We start from the raw sequence: 3,488 nt of genomic DNA, 5'->3' as shown, positions 1-3,488 counted from the left end.
GACAACTGACATGAGGTGAGAACAAAATTCACTTGAAATTAACATATAACAGACACAGGAATACAGGCCTGAGACTCCTGGGTGATTGTGTATCAGCAACGCAGAAAACGAAGTTCGCACATTAACGCGGTGGAAATGTTCAGACTAGACTTATTTCTACTTATATAAGGTTAACACTATCAGCAGACAGATAGCAGATTGAAGATTGGCAAGCCAGAAATTTCAGTACAGCGGACTACTAAGGTGAGATAAGAGCAATTTTCACTTCATCAACTGAAAACAGATACAGCAATGCATGCCTCATTTCAGTTGAGTGGCAGTAACCTAATAAAGATACTCTACTACATTAGGACTAAGAAACAATAGACGGTTCCAATGGGTACAGAGCAAGCAAGACAGGTAGTTCAAACTCCCCCATAATTGCAACCAAACAACATGCTAAAATCTGATGAACTGCGCTGTTACGCACCACAGATATACCACTTGTGCTACACAGGAAAATCAATATTTCAAAAACCATGGCAGGAACAAATATACGTACATCTTCTAGTCCTACCATAATAAACATATATTCCCTCCATCCCAAAATAAGTGTCTCAACTTTAGTACAACTTTGTACAAAAGTTAGTACAAAGTTGAGACCTTATTTTGGAACAGGTATATAGCACTCGTAGAATTGCAGACTCGGTGCACAGAACAATCACCAGTTTCTGGATGGCTGCAACATGTATATATCAACATAGGAAAGCATGCTATCACTGTATCACATCAGTGTGGTGGAAATATTAGGACTGGTAAACTCTACCTCGGCTAAGTATCAGCAAGCAGCAGATTGATGAGATTAGCAAGCCTAAAATTTCACTAGAGTAAACTACTAAAATGAGACGGGAGCAAAATTAATTGCATCAACTGATAACAGATAGAGCAAAACAAGCTTCATTGTTCAAGAAATTTAATGGGAAATCTCTCTAATTACCATAGCACTTCGGTTGAATGGCAGTAACCTAACGATAGTACATTAGGCCTACATAGATGGTTGCGAGGGTGTGCAGGGTAAATAGAACAGGTAGTTCAAACTTTCCCACAATTGCAACCATATAACATAACCAGCCGATGTAAACTACAAGCTCTACCTATTGTGTCGCCTCCTCTGCGTCTTTCTTCTTTTTCTTCTCCTTTTTCTTCTCGCTCTTCTCAACTTCACTCTCTGTAGCGACATCATCACCGCCTTCCTTGCTCTTCTTCTTCTTGTCCTTTTTCTTCTCGCTCTTCTCAACTTCCACGCTCTTTGGAGCGACATCATCACCGTCTTCCTTGCTCTTCTTCTTCTTTTTCTTCTCGCTGGCACCCTTCTCCTCATCAGACAGACTGCTCTTCTCCTCCTTCACTGCCTCCGAAACAGCTGATCCTGGTTCTCCCTTGTCTTTCTTTTTTTTCTTCTTCTTCTCACTCTTCTCCCCTTCCACTGCCTCAGTGACCTCCTCCACCTTCATCTTCTTTGCAGGTGTAGAAGCAGTTACATCATCCTCATCAGTCTTCCTCTTTTTCTTCTTCTCCTTGACCTCCTCACTTGGCACCACATCCTGTCCTTCCACCTTCACCTTCTCGGGCTCAGGAGCAGCTGCAAGGCTAGCAATCATCGCATCACCACCAGTAGGAAGCACCACATTCCGAAGCCACTCAGCTGGGGTCTTCTCAGTTGGCTTCCCATGCTTATCAAGGAGGCCCTCAGCAATCATCTTCTTCTTCTTGAGTGCCACTGGACCAAGCCCCCACTTCCTTGGGTATGTGTCCCTGTCCATCACCACCCTCTTGATCTTCGCCACAGCACCATGGTCACAAGTCGCCATAACAGCAGTGGGCATCTCAGCGATACCAATGGCAATCGCCTCCCCCTTTGTAGTCATGAGAACAACCTCTTCCCCAACATCAATGTCATTCTCAAACCGGAGCAACCCAGGAATCATAAGCTTGGCACCATAGCAGATAGCATTAACAGCAGAGTCCTTCACAACAAGCCTCTTGTAACTGGTAAGAATTACCTCAAGCGGCATCACCACACGCCTTATGTAAGACTCATCCTTGTGGTTGTCAAGCGCCCACATGGCATCCATCACATCGTGCATGGTGACCATGTTGTCCTGCTCTCCGAGGATACCTGACCGGACACGGCGCAGCTCCTGCATATGTGCACCGACACCCAGGAGCAGCCCAAGGTGCACACAGAGCGTCCGGACATAGGTTCCAGCCTCGCAGGAGATCCAGAACACAGCAAGGTGGCGCTCGGCGTCATGCTCCAGCAGCTTGCTCTCATAAATGGTGCGCACCCTGAGCTGGCGCTTGACCGCCGAGATGAGCGGCGGGCGCTGGAACACAGCGCCGGTAAGGGACTCGAGCGCGCGAGCGACCCGGGCCGTGTCTGGGACGGCGGCGTGGAAGCGGGCGATGCACACATACTCCTTACCTGCGCCCTGCTGCGACTTGACGAGGCGTGTGGCGCGGTCGACGCAGACGATGAGGTTGCCGGTGACCTTGGGGTCGAGCGTGCCGCTGTGGCCGGTCTTCTCGACGCGGAGGAGGCGCTTGATCCACGCCACCACCTCGTGGGAGGAGGGGTTGGACGGCTTGTCGAGGTTGATGACGCCGTAGCGGAGGTACTCGGCGAGGGGGCGCTTGAGCGGCGAGTGGCCGGAGGGGAGCGGGGTGTAGTGGCCGGTGCGGACGTTGAGGCGGTCGTAGTTCTTGAGGAGGAGCGGCCAGGTGGAGGTGTCGAGGGACGGAACCAGGGCCTGGGGCTTGATCATATAGCCATCAGTCTTGGCCTCGGCGTCCGCCAGCGATGTGGTATCGGCGGCGGGGTCGGCGGAGGCGTCCTTGGATTTGCTCTTCTTTTTCTTAGATTTGGTGTGCTCGGAGGCGGGGGACGCGACGGCCGGCGGCGTGGACGACATGGCGGCGGGTGGGGTGGGTGGGGTGGGGGGAGGGGGGATTAGGGTTTTTGCGGGGACGGAAAGCGGCGCCGTGGCGGCGACGGAGAGGAAGAAAGGGGTTTTAAGGAGGAAGGGTTTAGCGGGTGAAAGTGGTGCGTGCGTGGGCTGGACCGATGGGCTTCGAGTTGGGCCTCCCAGTTCCACCACTGGATGTGCATGGGCCGGACAAAAACCACGGACCGAAGTAATTGAGTTTGTCCCTACCGTGGTTTTGAAAACGTGGACTTTATAAAAATTCTGAATATTTTTTGAAAGCATAAAGATTTTCTAATTCTGAACTTTTTTGAAAAGCACAAATTTATGGGAAATCGAAATTTTTTTAATTTCAAAATATTTTTCAAAAAACATGAACATTTTCTGAAATATGATATCTATAGAAAATAAAAATAATTTTCGAAAGTGGGAACAAATTGGAAACCTGAAAGTTTTTTTGAAATTAAGATTTTTTTTTAAAACACGAACATTTCTTTAGAAGTGCGAGCATTTTATTTAAAGCAA

The 3,488-nt window shown here is 48.7% G+C and overlaps 1 protein-coding gene across 1 annotated transcript; it reads right to left on the bottom strand.

Annotated features, from left to right (window-relative positions):
* Window positions 1-880: 880 nt before the first annotated feature.
* Window positions 881-3,017, bottom strand: LOC123187823 (H/ACA ribonucleoprotein complex subunit 4). Its single transcript, XM_044599781.1, has one exon. The coding sequence runs from the start codon at window positions 2,949-2,951 to the stop codon at window positions 1,134-1,136; it is 1,818 nt and encodes a 605-aa protein (XP_044455716.1). The 5' UTR covers window positions 2,952-3,017; the 3' UTR covers window positions 881-1,133.
* Between the last annotated feature and the right edge of the window lie 471 nt (window positions 3,018-3,488).

This window comes from Triticum aestivum, chromosome 2A (assembly GCF_018294505.1).
Source record: "Triticum aestivum cultivar Chinese Spring chromosome 2A, IWGSC CS RefSeq v2.1, whole genome shotgun sequence".
Taxonomy (NCBI): domain Eukaryota; kingdom Viridiplantae; phylum Streptophyta; class Magnoliopsida; order Poales; family Poaceae; genus Triticum; species Triticum aestivum.
Note: the sequence above shows the minus strand (reverse complement) of the source record. Positions and strands in the feature narration are given on the sequence as shown.